We start from the raw sequence: 22,377 nt of genomic DNA, 5'->3' as shown, positions 1-22,377 counted from the left end.
AATTTGTTGTTGTATCTGACAAAGGACATAGTTAAATCTGGAGAAGACTAAGTGTGTCCAAGAAGAATCAAGAGTCACCACTTATGTTCTCAGCAGGCTTTTGCATCCAAGTTAAAAGTTCTTTGAAACTGAAATAATTCTACAAAACATCTTGGCCTCAGTGAACCATATCTCTGTGCTTAGGCACAAATTTTCTAATGTATGTTTGCCTCAGCCAACATTGCATGAATGCTTTTCTCCCATTTTTAATAAATGTCAGTTGTCCTAAACACAGTATTTTGCAAAGTGTCAGAGCTTTCAACACTGACCTATAACAGGTATGTTTTAAACACTTTCGGGAGGTTATTCTCTTGCCAGGGTCACTGTGACTTGTATTTAAAAAAAAACCATGACATCTCCCTGGTAACAGTCTCTTTCCTCCCCTTCAACAATGTGCTGTCAATTTAAAACTCTGGAGACTTCTTGCTGCATTAATGTAAGCATAAACTTGTTTTTATCGATTGATGTAGCATCAGTGCACATGGAACAAGAAGATCAATACAGGGAAGTGCTTACAGTTTCAAAGGAAACACAGAAAACTGAGACAACTTAGAGCAGGTGTTGCAAAAAATATGTTTTTTATCAGCTACTGTTATACTACAGTGCCATGGAAAATTCAAGGGGTGTTCATAGCTGATATTGTAAGGGACCATCAATGCAAATTATTATACTACTTTAATATATTTAGTATTTTTATATTTAACTATATTTGATAAAGGTGAAACAGGACTACTCCACTATTGCTTATAATCCATATTTGTCACATAGATTATTCAAAATCACACTGACAAATGAACTGCATCTTTACTGAAAATGCTTGGCAGGAACATAGGAACACAGATTTTAAGAAATCAATGTGTATTTTCTTCCACTTTGAAGTGGCTGCGGTCAAACTGACACAGTGACTTTTTTATGAGAGCAGCAAAGCTTTCACATAGCTGTGAAGCTAGGGAAATATTACAGCTTCTTTACCAGATTGAGCTGGGTTTGTGAGGCCAGGTTTGGGGAGCAGGGGGGTTACAGGGGTGGCTTCTGTGAGAAGCTGCTGGAAGCTTCCCTCATGTCCCACGGGGCCAGTGCCACCGGCTCCAGGACAGAGGCACTGCTGGCCAAGGCTGTGTGCCACTTCAGTGGCAGCGGCACCCTTGGGATAACAGAGCTAGGAAGGTGGGGAAAACCCTGTGGGGAACAACAGAGGTGGCAAGAGGAGCTAGAAGGGGAAAGGAGAAAAGCCCTGCAGCCCCCAGGCCAGATGGGAGCAGAGTGGGTGCTCGAGGCAGCACAGATTCCCCTGCAGCCCACGGGGGGAGCACACACGGGAGCAGGAGATGCAGGAAGGAGGCTGTGATCCCGTGGGGAGCCTGTGCTGGAGCAGGCTTCTGGCAGGACCTGTGGCCCTATGGGAACAGGAGCCCACCTGGAGCAGCTTTTGTATCAGGACTGGTGATCCTGTGGGGACCCGCCCTGCTATGACAGGTCCTGGATCAGTGCATCCCTCCCTCCACTGCTGTGTGAGGCTTCCAGACTCCCCTTCTCCTGTGGGCTTCCTTACCTTTACCTCCACACCAATACATTTTATAGGCTGTTATAAATGTACACAACATCCCAGTCAAACTTGGGAGGATTGATGCTTTCTCAGTGCTGGACGTTTTGAACAAGGAGATAGATACAAAACCCCTTTGTTTCAGTAGAAAAGCCCTGACAAAGTCTAATGCCTTCCATCACCCATGGAATTGTCAGGGATGCTGCCATGGATTTTAAGATCAATGCAAGGTGTCATGTAACCTTTGTTGTGCAACTGCTCAGATCTACCCCCTTCACGCTGCACACCCCCTTCTTCAGGGTGTACCTTCAGAGTGTGGAGTGTGGTTTTTGGAACCATACACTTCTGAGGTATTTTATCATCAGGCATGATTTTCTTCAAAAATTTAATGATCTTTACTCTCAGCAAAACTCCATGATTTAAAATACCTGCCCTTACATGGAAGTACAAAATGCCTCACTTATTGTGCCATGACAGCTTTTTCATACACTTCGAACTTGTACTGGATCCCATTCTCTTCTTGGATATCAGCAGGGACACCTGGGTACCTAGGGAGAGAGGAGAAGAAAATGCAAAAGCGAGCAAGTAGGTAAGAATGTCATTATGATTCACCTGTAATTTATCCAATCAAGTAGAAAAGCAAGTTGCTTGGAAAAACAAATGAAAACACAGTCTTTAGAACAGGTACACAGTTTTTAGGAATCATATTAACTACTATCCACGATTTATATGCACACCTTTTATATCAAGAAAGCATACTCTAACACAAAACAATCCCAACATTTTTATCAAAGCCTCCAATATGTTATTCAAAATGTCTGCCAAGGAAGAAGAGATTTTGGAAGACTTTGGTTTCTATTCTTGCCTTCCTATTCCTAAGTTGGTTTAGAGGAAACGCTAAGGACAAGGTTTTTTACAAGTCTGCAGGAGATTACTAAAGCAGGTGACTGCTACCATAGAAAGAGTTCCTCTATCTTCCAGGTTTTCTAAACCACTTCTTATTAATAGATGCTTTCAAAAATCTTTTCATCTCCCCATGAAAGAACAAGGATTTTGTATGAGTAATACCGACTTTGAGGGAGAGATAAATTTTAAATTTATTTGGTAAGGTTTGGCATCATCAGTTTCCACTTTAGTGAGGAAATTACCTGTTATTCTACAAAATCATGCTCTAATGCCAATGTTCATTTCAGTACATTGGCCAAAAACAACATATACCTGAGGAACAGCTGAGAGACAGAGGGAGCTTTGGGTCAGCTCTCAGGACACTCAAATGCGCACAGAGTAGTTCAGAATATACTGGAGTTGGAGAAGGTGACTCATCCTCCCCACCCACCTTGCCTGTCCCGAAACCCTCTTCCCTGCCCCTGGCTATCCTCCCCCAGAGCTGTGCTAATCCATTCCTGTGACCTCTGCAGAGTTTGGCTCCTCATACTTTCTATTTTTTCCATTGCCGGTCTGTAACCAGCTGAGAGCCAAACCAGGAGCAGCAGCAAGAGGAACAGGTGCTCTGGTCCTCCCTGGTCCTTGAGGCAGGTGTCTGAATTTCTGCTGCCTCCTTAGTGCCTGTTGGATGTAATCTTGTTGGAGAGGACATAAAAGCACAACTGACATATGACAAGGATAATATAGAAGAAACCACAGTGAATGGCAGAAACTGTAAGTTTTTGTACACCTTTTACTACTACGTTTGTTAGGAGGGAGTAATTTTCTCAAGAGAAAAGGAATAACCTTAGAAAGCTCATGCCTTCTCCAGTCAAACCCATTTAATTTATCTTTGGCAATTCATCAAAGACATTTAGAGGCCAAATACTATTTACTGGCAACATACTGAGAGTTACAAAGCTTAGTAAATATTTGAGTAATTCTAACCCAGGAAACAATAAGAAAAAGCTACTTTTGAAGCAAACTGACATAGGCAATTCTTTACTGTAAAGATTACAGGAAAGTTGAAGAACACAGCAAGTTCCAAGAAAGTCTGTGCAGAGTGTGGTGCCATTCCAGGTTGTAGGTAAAGTATGATTCTGGGGAAAAATTCACCTCTAACTCAAACAACACAGCCTTAATAGAACACTTAAACATTCAAAGTAGATTATTCTGAAGACAAGCCTGGTATGCATTATGGTACTTACTCTGTTAGAAGCTTGTAGTCTTTACGGTCAATTTCTGGAAAAAATGTGTCACTTTCAAATTCTTTCAAGATTCTTGTCACAAACAATCGATGATGAATTGGCTTCTCCATTGCTGCCTTTAGAAACAACACAAACTCAGTCACAATTTTATGTATCACAGGCTTTTAGCAAAGCCGTGAAAATTATACTCTGAATCCCCTCTTTTGGACTCTGCTGAAGAGCACTTTCTAAAGGGATAATTTCGCCCTGTGTCAGTTCCACCTGGTAAGTGGCAGCAATACCTATTCTCAGAGCCTGGGGTATCTGACAGAAGTTAACAACAGAATTTGAATAGCCCTGTGAGAAGAAAGGAACTGTAGGCCCAGTCGCAACAAGCAATTTCTGAATCACACCTCTTTGAGAGGCAGGAAGGTTTAGGCAGTGGGAGATGCCCACGCCTCAAGGTAATTTGTTCTGAAGTTTTATTAATATCACTGCTAGGGATTTGTGCTGTATTTTTTGGAATTCCAGAGATCAAGTTACCCCTTAGTTGAACTTCAAAGTCGGATCTCTGGATTGTGGCAAAATAGTAACACATGCTGAAAGTTTTTACATTTCCAAGCTCCTTGGATGAAAATGTTCTAAGATAACATTAGTTAGGTGAGTTTTTTACTAACAAATTCAGGAGTTCAGAATATACATTTTGTCTTGAGATCGAAATAAGGCAACTCTTCCAGATGTGGGCATTAAAATAACCCATGAAAAGCTATCCTGGGGTTGGTTACAATATATTTTCGAAAAGCTTGCAGCTGTTCCTCCCTTTCCCTTAAACCGGCAAGGAGCAATGCTCTTTGTGGAAGGTGACTCACCATGCAGCAGGGCTATTAAGTACTATTTCAACAAGCACAGGAACCAAGTAATAACAAATGGAATCCAGTAAAATTAATTGTTACCACTGCTGAGAGGTTAATTTCTAGAAAAGCTGCTTTACTAGAGACCAGTTAAAAATGAAAGGGTAATACACAGCACACAAGCATCCAACTGCACCGAACTGGTGTCCATCCAGCTTGTACACAAATACTAGTGTTTCTCTTTAAAGGCAGAGAGGTAAGAAGAGTCACATTTGCAAAATGACAGAAGAATAATAATCTCCTTCACAAATAAAAACATGTTGTGTTCTGTAAACAGAGGCACTTCTGCTTTGTAGGAGAAGAATAGATCAACTCCTATCCAACTCTGCAGGAATTCAGCTTCATCAAGAACTCTCCATCACCACAACAGGCCACAGGTATTGCAAAGAAGGCTGAATTTAACCCAAAGGAGACCAGATGGTGACCTCTGTTCTAGGTAAATGGTTTAATTAGCTGAATGACCCAACCAGCTGTGTCACTGTTCCCACCTTCATAAAAGAAGTGCAATTGCTTCCTCAGTTTGCCAGACCAGCTCTGGAGCCTGTGTGCCAAAAGGCTCCACAGGACAAAATACTGCCATCTCAAATAATGATGTGGGCCCTGGAGGTGTTGTCTGGCAATGGCAAAGCTGCTGCCGTAGCTTCTGACAGATGCCCTCAGTTGTGCACCCTCACATCCAGTACCACTCTGGGTCTGCTTCCTATTCCCTAGGACCCCAAAGGGATGTCACCAGACTGAGCTCGCTGTGCCAAGGGCCACAGACCAACCTGGGCAGAGCAGCTGCAGTGCTGCCCCCAGAATCCCCACGTGTTTCTGCTCCTCCTTTGACACCCACAGCAGCCCAACCGGCTGTCGGAGCAGCCCCACCTAAGTGCCACAGGTGCCTGTGGTTCCACTTTGTACTGATCCCGACAGAAAATCATTGTGCCTCAAGGAGTTAGCAACCCACAGAACTAATCTGCACAGACCATGTTCCCTGCCCGCAGGATGACTGGGTCAGACAGAAAACCATCACAGAGAAGGTGGAGGCAGATCCCACTGGGAACCTGCAAATCTGCCACCTGCAAGTGCTTGCCTTGATCTAAAGGGGCAGCAAGAAGCTCTCGTGAACATCCTTTCAGTTTGACAGTAGAAAGTATAAACAGACTTGGTTTTCTGTAAGACAGTCCTGTAACAGCTTGAATAATCAAAATGGGGTAGCCCTTTCTATAGGCAAGCACAGGCCTGTATTAATGAACAAAATCAGTTCTCAACCTTTGAGCTACACAAACTAGTGAGGTCAAAATAATGCTTTAAAACAAAATACCTACAACTACTGAATAAAATTATTTACTTCAATTTCCAATTGCTATGTTACTTCCCACACATTTCTACGTAGTATAATAGAAATAGTCCTGTAAAATCCTTTGTGTATCTTTAATACACACACTAAAAATATTACTTGCAGTTTTGGTAGAGGTGTATGGCCCCATCAAACCCTTTCAGTTAACATCACAAAGGTTAACATCATGAAGTTTGAGTGCAGGAATCTGTATAAAACGGTGAGATTTCTCTCTAATGTAATTAAGCTTAGATGCCTGAAAGAGGGGAAAGAGCTGAAATTTTAGAACCACAAAAGGGTTTGGGCTGGACAGAACCTTAAAGCTCATCTTTGTTCCATGGGCAGGGACACCTCCCACTGTCCCAGGCTGCTCCAAGCCCCAATGTCCAGCCTGGCCTTGGACACTGTCAGGGATCCAGGGGCAGCCCCAGCTGCTCTGGGCACCCTGTGCCAGGGCCTGCCCACCCTGCCAGGGAACAATTCCTTCCCAATATCCCATCCAGCCCTGCCCTCTGGCACTGGGAAGCCATTCCCTCTTGTCCTGGCACTCCAGGCCCTTGCCCAAAGCCCCTCTCCAGCTCTCCTGGAGCCCCTTTGGGCCCTGGAAGGGGCTCTGATGTCTCCTGGAGCCTTCCCTTCTCCAGACCGGACATTCCCAGCTCTCTCAATGCTTTCCCACAGGGTAACCAGGTCTCTCATTCCCTTGTACTGATCAGCTCAAATAGTACATCCGAAATTGCTCTTGATCAAAACTGCCAATTTCTAATCTGAGTATTGGTGAGTAACGGTCTAAAAATGGCATTCTTTTCTACCAAAAATATCAGCCAGAGGCTGGAAAAATAGTTAAAGTAGAAGCCTCCAAGACAGGTGCTCTTGGAAGAAGCAGCAGAAGCAATAGCTCTTTATAGCTGAGCCTGTGGCTGTGGCAGGGAAGGGGCAAGAAGTACCAGAAAAATGCATTTTCCTACCCCATACAACAAGGCACAGTATCAGCCCTAATTTTCCACCAGGTGCACTACGGCACTGTCATCACACATCTAATGTCTGAGTGCCAAACAACAACTGGAGTGTATCTCCCAGCATGCTCGTAATGACTAAAGGACAGCAGCACTGTTCCTTTTACGTTAAAAAGAATTTGCTTTACAATTCTTGACCCAGGGAGTGGGAGCAGTAGGAACACTGCTAGATGGGAAAGCAGAGTGAGTGTGACCTTCTGTTGTATGATTATCTCCTATTACTGATGACACTGTGACCTGTCAGCTCTCTCTAATTCCTATTTTCTTCCCCATTTACATGTATAAAGGGTCATACTCTGGCTAAAAATGCTGGAGCACTTTTCCTTTTTTTTCTTTTCACATCCTTCGCAGGGTCAGTCAGCAATCTCAGTAAAATAAACATAACAACATGGGCTCAGTAAAATAAACATAACAATATGGGCTTTGCCTGAAAAACCTAGCAATTTAGGTATTTAAGAAGAGCTCTCAAAAGCACAACAACTGTGTGACACTGGCCCATTGGCAAGAGCAATGTTCAGTTTCTGGATGGGTATTCTGAACTTGAGAGATGAGATCTTACTCTTTGAGACTTGTTCTGTTGCCATCACTGCAGTTTGCTGGCCATGTAAAGGGAAAACACTTCCTAAAGCAGCAGTAATAGGAACTTCATCCTCATCCCATCACAGAAAATGAGTAATTTAGGAGGAGGCTAAATGTACCTTGTACACTGAAGTGCCTCCCACAATCCAAACCATGTCTACTTTACTTTTTAACTCTGGTGAATCCAAAAGAGCTAAAGCATCATCCAGGCTTTTGGAAAGATAATGTGCTCCTTTTGGGGTTTCCCTAGAAAAAGCAAAGTTCTATTACTAAGGAAATAAAGGACAATTCATCATGATCATCAATACAAACGAGATACAAAATATGAATTGCTGAATTAACAAATAACTAAATGTTTCACATTGGTTAATTATTTTGAAGTGCCTGTTACTGACATATTATGTTAGAAGTCTCATCTGACTGCAGGATTGTTCAAGAGATCACAGCTGAACCATAACTTAGGAGGCATTATAGCTTAAAAATCTGAATTTTTTTAACATGTTTTTGAAGAAGTATAACTGAGAAATTTACATAACTATAATATAAATACATAATCTATAAATTAAACTTAGATTATTAAATACAGATAATCAAGAAATTAAATGTAAATTTTGACTTGAATTCCGGAATGTTAAAAAAAAAGCATTTTCCTTAAAATAAAACCAGTTGAAAAGCCAATATTCCCTCTCCACCCACATACTCAGCTGCAAATCCACCAACACCCTCCAAAGCAATAAACCATGACAAGTGGACATTTGTATTTAAAAATATTTGTGTGACTGTGGGTGATGCATTCAAGAAGAGAGGTCTGAAAGAGGACAGTTCATTCACAAATCCTAATAAAAATAAACTTCAAAAAATGGATTCAGGGCCACCAATCTAAGCTGGAACTAGAGAAATACAGTTAAATACATGAGTCAGAAACACTACTGAAAATTGTCAAATGGTTTGTGAGTAGAGCTAGAAGTAGCACTCATGATGCAAAGTAATGACAATTACCTTGTGAATGAATTTTAAAAAATTAAAAATTAAGAGTAAAGTATAACACTCAGAACCAACAGCAGAAATGCTTTCTAACCAGGTATCAAAAATGCTACATTTGGAACTACTGCATGTTGTAACGCTACTGACATTTTTTGGTGCAGGTTTTTATTTGTTTCACAGGGCCCTTATTTACCATACTTACTTGAGCTCCCTGCTGAGCACAATATTAATTCTGTCTTTTAAAGGACGGTTCTTCTCAGGAATGGAGAACCATGTTTTTTTCCCCATTATCAGTGCGTTCTGTTTACCTGAGCAAGAGAGAATTGATTTGAATTGTTTAGAGACACTGATGGACTTCCCCTTCCTTCCAAGCCCCTCTTCAGCAGCTGACAAAAGCACAAGCTCAGGCCCCAGTTCTCAGGCGAGCCACATGCAGAGAGGAGCCTGTCTGTGGGCTCAAAGCCTGGTCAGGCAATTGACACTGAAACAGTCCCACACAGATTCATAAACTCACAATAATTTCTAGGAGAAGAACCAGTCAAATTTAATCCAAAGCCGAAGTGCTACAGGTGTTCAATCATATAACATTAACCCATAAATCTAATTACTGACCAAACCCAAGCATTCATAACCTGATTACCTCTTACATGCAACACTGCTAAGGAAAGGAATGTTTCTCTTTATGAGGAAATGGAGTTATCAGAGAAATAAACACAATGCCAGCATGGTCACTCTTTCCACGTTGTGAGACGACAGAGGCAACGCTGACATCCCGGATGTGAACATTTATGGCAGCATAATCCATTAAGAAGTGGTTACGAAGCAGTTTACCTGCCTAGCATGCAAGATCACAGCCTGTCAAAAGATCTGCAGGCAGGATGGAGCAAAATGCTTCTTTTAAATTGCATTTCAATTATCTTTTTTCTTGATCACAGGCTATTTGTGCAAGGTAAGATGCAACTTGCAGACATCTAAAAGGACTTAAAACTGTCAGTTGTGTTCTGTCCTTTTTTTATACATATAAGGTTACAAAGGGCTGAATCAGGTCTCCAAAACATAAGTAAAGTCCTTCGCTTAGGACTGTTTCAAAATGACATTAGACATTCCTTGTGGATTATGGAACAGACCTTCAAATCAGAAAATGGAGTAAGTCTCCTAATCAAAACAAGAGAATGTATCAAACTAACCAGAAGTGAGTTTTTACCAAACAAGTGAGTTTTAACAGCATAAAAACACCCCTACACAAACCATGAAAGAGTGACTGTGTTGATAAACGACTGCAGTATTTCGGCTCCATGCTATCAACATGGTTTGGATTTTCTGGTGCATGGGGATGGCTCAGCACTCAGGAAACTCAGCAAAATTACTGCCGCAAGGGTCAGAGGGGTGGATCGAATGGCCAAGGCTGAGCTACAGCAAACAAGTTAGATAAGCTAATCCAGGCTGAAAAAAACAAACCACCTCTGCTAATTAAGCAGCTTGTGAAAACCTTCCCATTTTTAACTTGGAGTTTCATGTAAAGATGTGTTAGGTAAACCTTTGATGAAGTTTTCTACTCTTCTGGTGAAAGAAGGATTTGAAAATTGTTTCCTAACAGATCACCTGCATCTCCTCTGAAATATGTGATTAACCATCTTTCCTCATCTGCGCCGAACGATTACAGAGGGCTGAAATACTGGTGAGGCTGTGTGCAGGAGGAGGGCCGAGGCAGGGAAATGCAGAATCCCGTGTTTTGTGTGTGCGATGCCACACGCCCCGCACGTTACCTTCCACGCGGGATGTGCTCGTCATCCTCTGGAAGTACTTGTACTCATTCCTGCCGGGGAAGCACGAAGTGCGTTACAACATGTCTTATAAGAATAAGTTCTCTAATTTCTAATGCTTTTTGCAGGTTCTCTAATTGCAACCAAAAAAAAAAAAAAAAACCAAACCAAAACCCCACTCATGATGGGAGTGTTGCGGGAGCGCGGGGACTGGCGGTTGGGCGGGGCCTGGGCCGGTGCCGTGGCGGGACCTTTGGCCCCGCTGTGCTCGCATGAGCGATAACCTCCGCGATACCCCGCGGCCGTGCCACGAGAGAGAACCCACCCAGAACCCACCCAGAACCCCACAGCCCCAGTCCCGCCACGCCGCCGCCTTCCCGCCTCACACAGCATCCCCCTCACGCACTACAGCTCCCAGCGCGCCCCGCGCGGCCCCGCCGAGCCCGCCTGTTGCCGCGCGGCGCGGGGCACGCTGGGGGCTGTAGTGCGGGCGGGGGGGCGCGACGGCGCGGGGCCGCGGTACCTGAGCGGCGGCCAGGGCAGCCGCCCGTCCTTGCCGATGCCCATGTTCTGGCTCACGGCCACGATGGAGTTGAGCGAACGCACCATGGCCGCTCCGCGCCCTCCGCGCAGCGCCGGGGCCGGGTCGGGGCGGGCCGGGGCGGGCCGAGCGGGCGCATCCGGCGGGGGCGGTACCGCGGCGCGGGGCCCGGCCATGCCGCGGGGCCGGCGGGGCGGCGCGGGCGCGCAGCAGCCGGTGCTGAGCAGGTTCTTCGGAGCGGCGGCGAGCGGCGGCGAGCGCGGAGGGCCCCGCAACACGGTGCGAGCGGGGCGGGGCGGGGCGGGCACGGCCCGCCATCCCGGTATCCCTGTCCGGGACACGGACACAGCGGGACACGGCCTCAGCGCCGCCGCAGCCCGGCCTGCGGGGTCCCGGCTGTAACATCTCTGTGACGCAGGGCAGTGGTACCGAGCGCTCGGGGAGCAGCCTGGCAGGAAAGGCACGGAGCTGCTGGTCAGGGTCCAGTGCAGGCCAGAGAGGTGATCTGGAGTCTGGAGCAGCTCTGGGATGAGCAGAGACTGCGGGAGCTGGGCCTGGCCAGGCCGGAGAAGGGAAGGCTGAGAGGGGATCCCATCAATCCATACAAACACCTCCAGGGCTGCCAGAGGATGGTGCCAGGCTCTGTTCCGTGCTGCCAGGGACAGCATGGGGAGCAGTGGCCATAAAATAAACCCCACGCAGTTCCAGCCCGGCAGGAGGAAGAGCTTGTGTCCATGGAGGGGCAGAGGCCTGGAACAGCTGCCCAGGGAGGGCCTGGAGTGTCCCTCTCTGGAGACATCCCCAGCCCAGCTGGACACGTTCCTGTGCCTCTGCTGCAGGGAACCCTGCCTGGGGCTGGGCATTGGGCTGGGTGAGCTCCAGAGGTCCCTTCCAGCCCCAGGTGTGCTGGGATTCTGTGAAACAGGATGGTCGTGTTTTGGAGGAGCTGGAGCTTGGCACGGGTTTGGTGAGCTGGGTGAGGCCAGGGTATTGGTCTGTGTCATTGGGACTTCACTCCAGCGTTGGACCCTTGGCACACGTTGTGCCTCCTAGTTTTGCAAAATGTGGAATATATTGAGGTTTTCATAAGTCAGGATGTTCTTAGAGGTTTGATCTTTGTGTACTTTGAAGCCTGATCAGCAAGATGTGAGACCTGATCAGTGGGATGGGCAGCAGCTCAATCCATTAGTCAAGGATGGCCTGGAATTAGCAAGTTTTGAGGATGTAAGTCAAGATGTTGGTGTACATCCATGTATGCATTGCAAACTTGTCAAAATACTCAGGGTCCGCAGCTCCTGCAGCTGAACCCTGTCCATGACAGTACCAAACCTCCCGCCTGCAGCTCAGAAAGACCCGGCCCAGGCGCAGGCACTGCCCCTGAGCAGGTGCAGAGGTGGCTGGGGCCACAGAACCTGATGGCAGCTCCTAATCAATGCTAATGGGGGGGCAGTGCTTGAGAAGTTACCGGCTCTGGATTATTTCTGTGGTAAATAACGTCAGGGAAAGGGCGGTGGGGAGAGCTGGAGCTGTGAACACACCGAGCACCCAGGGCTGGCCAGCGCTGATGTAACGCCCGGTGTCTCTCTCCCGCGTGGCACTGTTGGCTTGTGGCACACTGAGGAATGAACCCCAGTTCTTGGGCAGCTCTGGCATACAGTGAGCTGAGCTCCTGGCCCAGGGGCTGGAGCTCAGGTGACTCCAGGTCCGAGTGCTGTTAGGTGCAATGATCCAGATCCTCCCTGTGTCACCGCTGGGAGAAAGTGGCTGTGTCTCTGCAGTTGGATTTCGTTCTGAGTTTGTATTTTCCAGTCTCCCCGTAGTTAGTGTTTCCAGACTCTTCTGGCCCTGGAAGGGCATTTGCTTTTTCTACCTGTGACTCAAGTCAGCTATCTTGGTTACCTTTGGTCCAAATATGTTTTGAAAGGTGTGATTACGGTTTTCTGCCCTTGTAGAAAAAACTTTATCATTAGTGTTAATCTGGTGGTACTTAACAGTGGACTTGAAAACTGGTACTCTTGTGGGCTGTGCTTATGTGGAGGTTTTGGGCTTAGCTGGTGAGGCTGGAGTTCCTGTTTAGTTCTAAGGAAATTGAAATTCCCTGGTTAAACCATCGGAGGTTGCCATATGAAATGTGGCTGCAAGCTGCTGAAAGAACCCGTTGTGTGCTTTTGTGCAAGGTGTTGATGTTTTGTTGGAGTTATAAGTTACTTCTTCATATTTAGTCAAGCTTCTTGCAATAGATCAATGATGATACAGCAAAATGGATGAATTTTCTGTTTACACAGTGTTCCAAGTGCACATTTCAAAAGACATTGAAGGAGCAGGATGCTCCAAGCCCCTCCAACCTGGCCTTGAACAATTCCAGGGATGGGAGGTTGGATTATTTTGCATTAGCTCTTTGTGAAGTTGCTGGTTGCATTATTCTCTTTCAGAGGACAGCAAACAGAAAAGGTAACTGAACTTACTGGTTTAATTTACGTTTCAGGCTTCTGAATTTGGCACAAAAAGGAGCACATCTACCAAAAGCAATGAACCCTGTGAAAAAAAGATCAAGGCACGACAGATTACTCTGGAAGAGATCTGTAACCCACTCCAGACTCAGGTTAAAAGTGAGTGGACTGTAAGCAAACCTTCAAGCATTGAAAGCCAGTAAACAGTTTTTCATAAATTTTGGAAAGTGTTTTGGCAGCAACTTCAAGATGCATCTCTTGGGTATAAGATATGTCTTTGAAGAGCCATGATGAGCACCTTTCTGTGGCTCAGAAGCTGGGCCTTTGAGCCTTGGTCCAGAGTTACTCTGCAAATCCCCTTCATCTGACTCAGCTTTAACCAGGTTCTTAAGTTAGTAAAGTCCAGAGGTCCAGGCAGAAATGCATTTTCCTTCCTGTGTTGGTTTTAGAGTCTTAGGCCTGTTCTGAGGCATGGCTGGCACCAACAGCTCCGTGGAGCCTGGTCTGTGGCTGGTGTGCCCGCAGGCTGCCTCAGTGAATAGTTCCAATGCAGGGCTCTTGCTGTGGAACAGCAGCTGCTCCATTGCCTCGGAAATGCGGGAGTTCCATCTGGCCTTGAACAGAGAATTTAGTAAGTTAATGCTGGTATGAAAACCAGTCACTGAATGTAAAGTTCATTACATTTCAGTAAAAGAATTAGCCTCTTAAGTTTCAAAGTGGGAACTGTATTAAGTTTGTTGGTGTGATGCTTTGAAGTATCCCTAGGACACCCTCAAGAAGCAATACTGTCTGCTTAAAAAATGAACTGAAAGAAAATGTGCTTGGTTCCCAGCGTTGTTGGCTAACTTGTAGCTGTGCAGTTGTCAGTCCAAAAAATAATGATGCATCTCTTCCCACATAGAAAGAAGCACACAAGTGAGGAATAATGGATTTCCAGGGAAGTTAACCAAGCTGTTTACATGCATGATTCTGTCAGGCTGGCAGAAATAACTGCAGTGGGAGAGGACAGGGAATGTGGGGAAGGGAGACAGGGAGCAAAATGGTTGTGTTCTGTGCTTACTGATGTTCTTCTAGTAGACATTCTTTTTTAGAAAATGTTGCTAATATGTTTTTGTTGTGTATTTTCACCAAAGAAGAATCTCAGAAGTGTGAAAAGTCCCGTATCTGTTTGCAAACTCTGGACAGGCTGAGAGAATTCTGCAGTGATTCAAACCAGCAGTGCACCAGAGTCCGGGAGGATGGCCTTCAGGAGAAAGATTCTCTGAGTTCGGAAAAATGTCCCACTGTTACGGGGAGAAACTCAGAGTTGAAAAATCCTCTTCCGTCTTGGGACGCTGGCCCAAAGGTCGCACAGAAGGTACGCAGAGCTTTGGTCCTGTGGTGTGTGTAGATTGCTTGTTATGGGTTAAAACAGCAAGCTTGGCACAAGCTTCCTTTTGTGTTCCTGTGCTCTGACATGAAATGGTGCAGCAGAACCCTACAGACCTGTGTTTGTGTATGAATGTTTGCTCTTTGCATGGTGAGTGGGATGGCTGTTCTGGCTCTTGAGTGATACCGTTGAACAACAGCATCCTGAGAGAGCAGAAGCCCTGGCAGTGTAACATGTGGCTGTGGGGGAAGCTGTCATGCCCCAATAACACATGTTCAGAGTGGCACTTGGCTCAGCTTGCTTTCAGTTCTGCCGGTTTTGATGTGGGCTCTCAAATTTCTAACAGACTTTCTTTGCAAAAATATTGTTTAGGACTATCACTGAGACGTGGCTTAAAACAGTTGCTGGTAAATCTAACTAGTAAAGCTATCACTGCTTTTTCATCTGCAGAAGATAGGGGTAGCTCACATGAAAAATTATCATCAGGATATGTATGGTGCAAGTCAAGAGACTTGAGTGGAGTAATAGTGTTTTGATTCCCCTTTAATTATGGGGCTAGTTAACATTAGTTAATGGTTTTGGGGGTCAGCCTGCTCAGTTTGATGTATTCAGGTCCTAGAATGCAGCTCATGGCTTACTGTGGCAACTGCTCTTTAATGGAGCTGTACATCTGGCTTTTTGGGGGAAGGAGCTTGTATGAAAAGCTGTACAGCTGGTTTTAACGTGCCCTGCCTGAAGGCTGTGACCTTCCACTGGGCGTGTTTGCTTTGTGTGAGTGTGGGATCCAAATGCTGCACTGAGCTGCTTGTGGCAAGAGAATTCTTTTGTGGCAAGAGACTGAGGGTTATGAAGGTGTGATGAGTTGGAGAACACAGAACACTGATTCCAGGGCTAGCCTGCCCTCCTTGGGCACCTTATAGGTGTTTGTGTCTTTCTTTTTTCTTAGTGACCTTCCTGCAGCTGCTGATTTAACAACCATCTCAACAAGTCTGCTTTTGTGTCTCCTTTTGCCTTCTTTCATGGCCTTATTCCCGATGCTTTGTCACGACAATCTCCTGTAAAAATGAGACAAGGTCATCTTGTTTGGCTGTCACAGACCTTGGATTGAAGACTGCCAAGTCCTTGGGCTGGGGATTTCGCAGCAGAGACATCTGAGCTCCTGAGGCCACCCAAGCTCTGGGTGTAGTGCAGCTTTATTTGTGCTGGGCTGTGTTCTCTTGCTTGATGGTGTGCAGTTGTGGGGATTTTGCAGTTACAGCTAAGTGTTGTTTTTCCCCAGTTGGTCTCTGACTGCACTCTTTGTACATTCCCATGACACAAAGTATATGATTTAAGCAATCTCTGTGTTTTTTCTGAAGTGCCATTGCTACTGAACAGTCTGTTCACTTTGTTTCTTGTAATCTGAATGGGTCGCTTTGTAGAAATGGAAGTTTAATGGATTTATTTGCAAATACAGAATTTATAGCACAACCTGCTCAGTTAAGTTTTGAATAGTCATATGCTTTAAATATTTCTGGAGGGTGTTGTCTTCTTATTTTTTTGTTTTTGAACCAGTATTATCTGTGCTGGATGTTGTGATATAAGTGAGGAGTAACTTCGCTGTAAGTGAAATACTTTTCAGCATTTTTCTCTGCACTTTTGAACCCATCACTCTGCTGACAATACAGAACAACACAGAGTTGTAGAGCTGAAGTTGCTTGGCAAGAATAGGCTACAAAATGTCATTGTAAATTATAAACTGCATTGAGAGTGGGCTCAAAGCCTTTCACATTAGGGGTTTTAGAAACTGTAGTATAGATTTTCCGTGTTTAAGTTATTCTGGGAGGTTTGCTGAACTTAGAGAGGCAGTGCAGACTGGAGAAGGAGTACAGTTTTGGTGGCTGAGACAGGGAACTGAGACTCACATTGGTTCATTTCTTGATTTACTGTGGATTTTTGGAACATCATAAATCTCTCCGTGCTGGAGTTTCTCACCTGTAAGCTGGAGCAGTAATTCATCCTTATTTCAATATATGGCCAGTTTAGACTGGCCAGTCTTTGCAGCCTGCACTGTCTGGTCTGTGCTTGGAGAGCTTATGGTACAGTAGTGTTCTGATTCCACCTAACTAACTTTGACTTTCATGGCTTTTTAATTCCTTTTAATTCCAAATATACTGTATTCTGTATATCCTGCTTCAGTAGTTGTGCTGCAGCTTTGAGGGCTCTTCAATGCCAGAACAATCTTTAGCTCTGTGGTCAGTGTAAGCCAAGGGGGGGGGGGGCAATTGATTTGTTTGATGATTCCTAATTATACTTTTCCATCTTTTATTTACAGGAGGAGTTACTATGTAATCTTAGTCAGTTTTCTGCATCCCTTAAGTCCTATGAAAATTCTCAAAATTCTTCAGATATAAATCTTAATAAAAGAACCAAAAGCATTTACACTCCACTAGAACTCCAATTCATAGAAATGAAGAAAAAGTATAAAGATGCTGTTTTGTGTGTGGAATGTGGATACAAATACAGGTTCTTTGGAGAAGATGCAGAGGTAATTTTTTCCAAGGTTATGGAAAGCTACTTGCATTATGCTGGTGTCCTCCTAGGTCTGTGGCCACTTCCAGAGGGGATGCTTCTCTGGGGGCATAAGTTTTGTGGGGTATTTTGTTTTGTTACTTGAAATTGGGATGAAAAATCTCTGCATGCTGATATAGAAGACTATCCATTATGCACACATTTTTTTTGCCAGTTATTATTTTGTAATCACATGGTAGTGCTTGCTGTCTTGTATGTTGAGAAGTTAAGGTGAGTTCCTAGAATAATTTTTTGTCAGAGTTAAAGTTGAAAAACTTTCAGGGATGAGTTATGTATCATGGCTCAGAACTCTACTATAATATATATGTAATGTATATCTCTAATGTATGACATTAGGAATTTTTCAGATTGAAAAACAGTGGAGCAAGTGGTGTTGAAAAAGATGAATATATCAGGTCTCCCCTGGGTGCAGAGAGCATCCTGAATGCATGTCCAGATGTGGCACCTGTGCTTGGCAGATCTGCAGGAGCTGGAAAGGACTATATAACAAACATAATTTTAAAGTGATGGTTCATAAATGTTTCATAATTCTTTTTCTTATGATCTGTCCCAAAGTCATTGCTACCAACCTTTGTTTGGTGCTATTTCCACACTTCAGACCAGTGAGAAACGTTGCTTGGTTACTGGGAATTAATTTTTCCCATCATATTTGTGCCATGTAATTTGTCTGCTCATTTGCTGGTGTACTTACAGTCCAGGAATAGAAATATGCTGTTCAGATAGACTGGTCAGTGTTTGCCTGCAGGTCCTGCCTAACACCACATTCTCTGGTCAGTGATCACCTGCCTTTTTGCTAAGGAGCAAAAAGACAAATAGAAACCACACAAGATAATGTCACATTTTAGTAAGTGTTGTTACTCTTTTTTATTAAGTGTTTGGTTCCCACTGCTGTTCAATATTGATTTTTCAGTATTTTGGTTGATTAGCCAGGTTAATCCCATCTTTATGACCACAAGCTAAATACTTCCATTCCGGCTGCGTTTTTAGTGGCGAGAAAACCATTTGACCTTTTGTTGAGCTGTGTTTCAGACCCTGTGTGTGCAGTGTGGGTGGTTTACCTCACAGTGGTAAAGATCAAGGTGCGACCTTAAAACCTGACACCTGCAGCCTGTGATAGTGAATCCCCTGTTTATGGCAGTGCCGGCACAGGAAGGTGCAGGGGCCCCTCCAGGCTTTCTCCTGGAATGTTTTCCCTTTGTCACTGAGCTTTTAATTGTAGTTGTGCATCATTGTTGTCATAGAGATAAGATCCTTATCTTCTTAGATTACTTTGTGACCGGTTTGCTGACTCTGTTGCACCTCGCAGATTGCAGCTAAAGAGCTGAACATTTACTGTCACCTGGATCACAACTTCATGACTGCCAGCATTCCCAGCCACCGGCTCTTCGTCCACGTGCGGCGCCTCGTAGCCAAGGGACACAAGGTTACCCCGACTTCTGTCAGATTGAGTACAGAATAGCTCGGAAAGAGCTTGCACTGCTTGTACCAGAGCCTGATTTCAGCTGAGAAGTGGGCAGCTCGTTATCGCTGGTTCCTGCTATGGAAATGGCCAACTTCCTTTTGTTTCAGTTTCTCTCTGCTGGGGGTCTCATGAACCTCTAGCAGATTCAGAGAAGTATCTTCATTTTTTTAGAAACAGTTCCAGAACAATTAGTTTTCTCAGTGTTTCTGTATCAAGCTTTTGCATTTAAAAAGGAGACATGTACATATAGTCTCTCTGTTTTGTTATTCCTCACATCCTTGTTTTTCTTATCCCAGCCCATTTTTTTTTCTCTGTTCCTTCATGTTCTGTATCCCTATAATTCTGTGGCTTTCTGGTGATAACCTCTTTTTCTGCTTCCTTTTCTAAGAAAAGGACTTGTTGATTCTAAATTGGGTGCAGCAACCATTCTCTAACAAGCAGTGACCTCCAGCTAAATTGTTTCAAAATAGGACAAGAAGCAGGTACGGAAGTTGAGAGGGCAGTGAGGAGTAGGAAAAGGGTCAGGAAAAGCAGTGCCTTATAATCTCATTAGTAGGATTGATGTGAGAGCCCTTTCCGTAGATTATGTATTCCATCTTGAATTATGCATTTGTTGTTTGCACATCTTAAAAGATTACTGGATATATAGAATAATAAAAATAATAATTTATTACCAGAGAGCTAACTTTTTTTCTTTTTTGTCTGGTTGTAGGTTGGAGTAATAAAGCAAATGGAAACTGCAGCACTGAAAGCTGCTGGAGAAAATAAAAGCTCTCTCTTCAGCCGTAAGCTGACTGCCCTCTACACTAAGTCTACACTTATTGGAGAAGATATCCTTTTCAAATAAACTTGGTTTCAGAGTAACCTTTGGGAGGCCTTGATTCTAGTATTATCACCAGGATGCAACATGAGCAGCTAGTGGTTGACATAAGAGTGGCAGCAGGAAATAAAGTTCCTTTAATTGTATTTGTTGTGGTAAAACATCTTGCTGGCTTTCCAGTTTAATCTTCTCAGGGCTGTAGGTTTGTTGTGTTTACTCTAGTTGCTTTCTGAAGTCACAGAGTGGACTTACAAATCTGCAGTGTCCTGCAGGTCTTGCCTAGAAAATGGAAAAATGGGATAGCAACATCTTTTAACCAGTGATTTTAATGTCTTTTCTTTCATTTTTTGTTTTCCTCTATCCTGTCTTATCTACCACATGTTTTTTTAATGGAATTTCTCAAACTAACTATTTACTAACAAACTAATATACTAGATACCAGGAGCTAAAAAGACTGTTAGATTAATGTCTGAGAGTACAAGATTTAGGTCTAGAAAGATAATCCACCCAAATCTCTGTACTATTTTTTTGAACGTTTGTTACATGTGAACCCTTTGTTGAAGCTGGATGATTCTGTAGATGTTGAAGGGGTAACAGCAGATGTCCCAGATAACTACCTCCTCTGTGTCTGTGAAAATGGAGACAACCTGAAAGACAGGAAGAAAGGTGACATTGTTACAGGCATTATGGTAAGTTAGTTTCTCAGCGAGGCAGTATTTTAGGGTTTCCGTGGGGTTGTTTTGTTGTGCATTTTGGGTTTTTTTGGGGAGGTGGATGGCTGCCTTGTTAAATTCATGACTGTTCTGTCTTTCAGATTTTGTTTTGCAGGGGAGTAGGAATTGTTTGTTTGGGTTTTTTTTTTTTTTTTGAAAAAAAAAGGCACTTTAGGTAAGATATCTGTGTGTGAACTGTGATGGCTTTATATTTGAAAATGGCAGAAAAGGTATGGAGTTGATAGTTGAACATTTATGAAACTGGTTTTGCTGCTGTTTCACTTGAAAACATATTAATATTTTACTCAAATACATGAGGGAATTCATTAGTTCAGATGCTTTACAAACTTCAGTGTTTAAACACTTTCATGGTCAATATTTTAAAGGTTGTGAGCACTTTTTTCCTGTACAGAATACCATTATTTAGAGGAAGAGCCTTAGGATTTTTTTACCCTTTACACTTCAGGTTTGTATTGTCTTTTATGGTGAGGATTAAACCCAGTCCTGATTAACCAGCAAAACACAATGATAACTGATGCCCAGTCAGCTGGTAATGAATTAATTAAAAAGTATGTTGATTGTGCCTCTGTTTGAATGTCACACTGCAGCTGTGAGAGAACAACAAGAGCAAGTGTTCAAATTCCAGTTTGAATTACAGGTGCATTTCACAGGCTTCAGTTAATAGATTTGTCTGGTATTAAAAATTGAACAGTGCTGGACTGGTAAAAACAAGAGCACATTTCCATTTGTGAGGTATTGTTGCCACTTACCAAAACAAAGTTGTGTTAGTGTTTTGGAGTTATTGTTCTATCATGGGTTTGAAAAAAAGCACAATCAGGTTTTTTGATCTGCCACTTCCACTGTGTGTGTGGGTGCTGTATAATTTTGTGCTGTACACCGTAGATTTTCTTTCTGGTTTAACAGTTTGAGCCACTGAAGCAGCCCCTGAAAATGTAATATCCAGTGGATATATGTGTATATATTTTTGTTTGGCAGGCGATCCAGCCAACTACAGGAGAGGTAATTTTTGACAGTTTTCGGGACTGTGCTTCTCGCTCGGAGCTGGAGAGTCGGGTTCTGCGTTTGCAGCCAGTTGAAATAATTCTTCCATCCAGGCTGTCAGATCAATCTGAAAAGCTCATCCACAGTATAACCTCCATGAGGTAAGTTCTGTGGGGGTTTTGTTGTTTGGGGTTCTCTTCCCTGCAGCCGTTGGTGGAGCTGGGATCCGGAAGCAGGTATGAATGTGTAGTTCTGTCACGGCCTTTTTCAGAGTGGTTTGCTGCTGGGTTGAGGAGTTCCCAAATCCCACCAAATTCTAGGCACTTGCTCCCAAGGAGTATTTAGACTGAAGTCCATGGCTTCTCTCTGTCCTGTGAAATATTTGTGCACTTAAACACTGTCATTGTCACAGTCCTGCCACCACACTCCTAATCACAGGATCTGTTGGAATAACTTCCAAGCTCATGCACTTACCTTTCAGATCTGAAAGAGGTGTTATGTGGCTTCTTTTTCCTGTTTGTCATAGTTTTGAGGTCTCTAAAAGACATGAAACTACATTTTCTATTAATGCAGATAGGTGAAGAAAGCCTTTGCAACTGGTATTTCATCCTGTTTGTCCTATTGCACCATTTTGGTCTTGGGTACAGACTTGGAAGTTTTGTGACTAATCATCTCTTTGCTTTGAGGTCTCTTTGTGCTTTTCAAGAGGAAATTTGTTACCTGTTTTCTGTATCAGTTTTGCTGTGTAATAAAACCGGAACAGGACGTAATTTTTAGGGTGATGGATGAAGGATGAAGCAGTCTTCTGAAGAGGGGATGAAATCTTGCAGATGCAATTTTTTGGGAGAAAGTTTCGGGTTTTCACTTTTTTCTTTTTAACAATGCAGTTCTGGGCTATAGGGAGCTAGTTTAGAGCTTGACATTTCAATTTTTAATGAAATGGTCATTCTGATGCGAATGTGGGAGAGTGGTTGTGATTTATTTTTTTCCTTTTTCTTTGTGTTTTTTTGGTTGTGCACAGTTGAGAACGTTAATGAGTGACTTCTTGTTTTTATGAAGGCAAAAAATGCTACCCATTAGTTGATTTTGTGAATAGGGTTTAGTTTGTAGTTTTTTCATATTTCTGGTAATTTGCTAGGCAGCTTTCCAGCCTAAATGCCCTTAATTACATGAGAGAGACAG

General features: G+C 43.7%; 2 protein-coding genes across 2 annotated transcripts in view; one reads left to right on the top strand and one right to left on the bottom strand.

Annotated features, from left to right (window-relative positions):
• Positions 1-246: 246 nt before the first annotated feature.
• Positions 247-10,920, bottom strand: DHFR (dihydrofolate reductase). The gene is made up of 6 exons (XM_069002225.1): positions 10,791-10,920; positions 10,271-10,320; positions 8,707-8,812; positions 7,640-7,766; positions 3,715-3,830; positions 247-2,130 (listed from the first exon to the last, which is right to left on the bottom strand). Exons 1-6 carry the CDS (start codon positions 10,874-10,876, stop codon positions 2,043-2,045), a joined length of 573 nt encoding a protein of 190 aa, XP_068858326.1. The 5' UTR covers positions 10,877-10,920; the 3' UTR covers positions 247-2,042.
• A 56-nt stretch (positions 10,921-10,976) lies between these two features.
• Positions 10,977-22,377, top strand: part of MSH3 (mutS homolog 3) — an 89,949-nt gene continuing 78,548 nt past the window's right edge. Inside the window, exons 1-8 of the mRNA XM_069001975.1 lie at positions 10,977-11,087; positions 13,294-13,417; positions 14,392-14,615; positions 16,942-17,154; positions 18,505-18,621; positions 19,373-19,492; positions 20,026-20,169; positions 21,190-21,356. Coding sequence (XP_068858076.1) covers positions 10,983-11,087; positions 13,294-13,417; positions 14,392-14,615; positions 16,942-17,154; positions 18,505-18,621; positions 19,373-19,492; positions 20,026-20,169; positions 21,190-21,356 — 1,214 coding nt within the window. The 5' untranslated portion in view covers positions 10,977-10,982. The remainder of the gene's footprint in view (positions 11,088-13,293; positions 13,418-14,391; positions 14,616-16,941; positions 17,155-18,504; positions 18,622-19,372; positions 19,493-20,025; positions 20,170-21,189; positions 21,357-22,377) is intronic.

This window comes from Aphelocoma coerulescens (genome assembly GCF_041296385.1).
Source record: "Aphelocoma coerulescens isolate FSJ_1873_10779 chromosome Z unlocalized genomic scaffold, UR_Acoe_1.0 ChrZ, whole genome shotgun sequence".
Taxonomy (NCBI): domain Eukaryota; kingdom Metazoa; phylum Chordata; class Aves; order Passeriformes; family Corvidae; genus Aphelocoma; species Aphelocoma coerulescens.
The sequence above is the reverse complement of the archived record's forward strand: the minus strand, read 5'-3'. Positions and strand labels throughout refer to the sequence as shown.

Coding starts and splice junctions, on each gene's coding strand:
- DHFR (XM_069002225.1), bottom strand. CDS start 10,876: ATGGTGCGTTCGCTCAACTCCATCGTGGCCGTGAGCCAGAACATGGGC. Junction 8,813..10,270: donor GAGCACATCCCGCGTGGAAG/GTAACGTGCGGG, acceptor TCTCTTGCTCAG/GTAAACAGAACGCACTGATA. Junction 3,831..7,639: donor GAGGCACTTCAGTGTACAAG/GTACATTTAGCC, acceptor TTGTTTCTAAAG/GCAGCAATGGAGAAGCCAAT.